The sequence below is a fragment of the Megalobrama amblycephala genome, linkage group LG10 (genome assembly GCF_018812025.1).
Source record: "Megalobrama amblycephala isolate DHTTF-2021 linkage group LG10, ASM1881202v1, whole genome shotgun sequence".
NCBI lineage: Eukaryota > Metazoa > Chordata > Actinopteri > Cypriniformes > Xenocyprididae > Megalobrama > Megalobrama amblycephala.
Window position 1 is genome coordinate 7,633,123 of NC_063053.1, and position 2,516 is coordinate 7,635,638.

The window sequence follows — 2,516 nt, forward strand, 5'->3', positions numbered from 1 at the left end:
CTGTATCGTGGCCTGTCCCTCAACTACATCCGCTGTATACCATCACAAGCCGTTGCCTTCACCACATATGAGTTCATGAAGCAAGTTCTTCACCTAAACTAGAAGAATAAGTGACTTAAAGCCTTAAAGGAACAAGTTGAAACGACCCCTGGCAACATCACAGCAGCCCTGCCTGCCATTCCAGTCACCAGTCATGTGAACTCCAGTTCTTACAAAACACCCACACAAACGTCAAACCTGTGGCTGCTTCGCACACCCCAGCAACAGTCACTATGATTACAGAGACAAAAGCTTGCTTTGCCATTATGTGTGGATCAGGAACATGCCCCCGAACAACCGACAATGAAAATACCATGGAAACCTGCGTCTGAAACTTGCCTGTATGAAGCCGTCCCATTTCATTTTGTATAATATGCCTTCGCTTATCACTCATATACATTAAGCAAAATACAAAATCACGGTTGATTTTACCTATGTGGACAGGTATATCACAGTGCTTTTAACTATGACTGTTCACACCTTTCTTTTAAAACGTCAGAAACCTAAATATGGAAGTTGATTTTTTCTTTGCGAAATTTCATTTATATGTAGCATTTTATTTCAGTCACCTCAAGTCTTATTGGCTGATATTTGTCTCTTTTAGTGATCAAGATGACTTCCATTCAGCAGTATAGCGAATGGAATAGAGTGTACATAATGTCTATGCAGTATTCAGTCATGTTCGCATGCTGTCGTTACTGTGGCTCAAATTATATCTGATCGATGCCTTACAGTGCCATTAAATTCACAATCTCCATTTCGGAAGAGGGCAATCCAGTGAGGATGTGTTTGGTGATCAGCATATCACAGCTGATATGTATGTGAATCTTTTAAATTATTGTTCACTGATTTGGGATGGGAAAAAAATGGGTCCCTTAAATAAAATAATGACTTTGCCTTTATGTATGCACAGGAGTTCTTTCAAATACTATCAAATAATTCTGTCTTGCCTCGGTTATGAATCTCTTACTACTATTATACAGTAAAAATTCTATCTGCTATGTACTATTATATACACTTAAAAATATTTTTAAAAATCGGGAGGGGAAAAGAAGAAAAACGTATATGTATATATCTTTTTTTTAAGGGAAATGAGCACCCTCAAACTTGCATCATTTTCCTTCCTTTTGTAATTGCGTTTTTGTTGCCACGTGGTGGCAGTGTTGCAGTAATTCGTGTCCTTGAGTCTCTGAAATTGCACTTCTGAGTTCATGTGCGTTGATCGTTTAGCTGCATGTGTTTCCAAAGATGGAGGGGGACGTGTATGAATTTATCTGTGTATAAGTAAATTCAACAGAAACTGATGTCATGGTTTTATGACAGACCGAGTACATGTATGAGTAGCGAAGGTCATGAACTCATGATTCATTTGTCACATTTCTAGTTTATCTGCACTAAGTGCCGTAAAATGAATCACTAGAATATAAGGTCTGTTTTTTTCTGATTCTTGAGAACTGAGGAACAAGTTCATCTTGCTGCTTTGGATAAATCACCTTTATTTATTTGTCATTACAATGTATTATATTTGTATAATGAATGGATATTATGTCAGATTGTCAGAACAAATTAACATTGAGAATGCCTGTTTTGTACATGTGATCATTTGTATGAATGCATAGATGATCAGTAAAGAAATTTAAATGTAAAAACTAATTTCTTTTAAATAAAAGTAAAGCCTTTTTGTCTTGTGCTGGAGTTTATCTTGTTTGCTTTTGATTATTTACATCATCTTATTCCAAATTATTTGACACCCAGTGAGATTTCCCTAATATTTTCTGCCTGGAAATGTATGTACTATGGTATACCTCCCACTTAGCATTCTATTTGCATTTCCTCATATATTTGTAAGGTACTGTTGTTTAATAGCATGTCTTATTTGACTGGAAAATATGTTACAAACAAAACACTGGCTATAGCTCATGTCCTGCTTATCAATGTTACCATTCAAGGCGTAAAAAGCAGAACTCACTGGCCAGCGTGGATTATTTTCCTTCTGTACTTTGAATAAAATAATTATTCGAGGGCCATTAAAGCACTTTAGAATTATAAACTTCACACCATTCCAAACTGTGGGGTCAGTAAGATTTTTTTTTTTTTTTAAATAACACTTTATCAAAGAAGATTTACAGAAAAATATAAGGCAGCACAACAGTTTTCAACATTGATAATAATAAATGTTTCTTGTGCACCAAATCAGCATAGAATGATTTCTGAAGAGACCCGTGGCCTGTTGCATAAAGGTAGTTATGGAGTTGATAAATCCAGATAAATCCAACCTGGTTTAGATCAAGATCAACTGTTGCACAACGCTCGGTATACCTACATGTAAGCTTAATCTGTTTAAAAGCTTTATATATTATGCATGTATTATATTTATTTTAATTTAAAAGCAAAGTTTAATATTGTCAATGAATATAATATGCCTAATTATATGAATATGTCATGAATTATTCATTATTTTAATTTATTTAATATAA

At 34.7% G+C, this 2,516-nt stretch overlaps 1 protein-coding gene across 3 annotated transcripts in view; it reads left to right on the forward strand.

Moving 5' to 3' along the window:
- slc25a16 (solute carrier family 25 member 16) overlaps positions 1-1,734 on the forward strand; it is a 13,603-nt gene extending 11,869 nt beyond the window's left edge. For all 3 annotated transcript variants that reach the window (XM_048204271.1, XM_048204270.1, XM_048204272.1), the window contains one exon: positions 1-1,734. This exon is cut by the window's left edge and continues 55 nt beyond it. In XM_048204271.1, coding sequence (XP_048060228.1) covers positions 1-102 — 102 coding nt within the window. In that variant the 3' untranslated portion in view covers positions 103-1,734.
- The last annotated feature ends 782 nt before the right edge of the window (positions 1,735-2,516 follow it).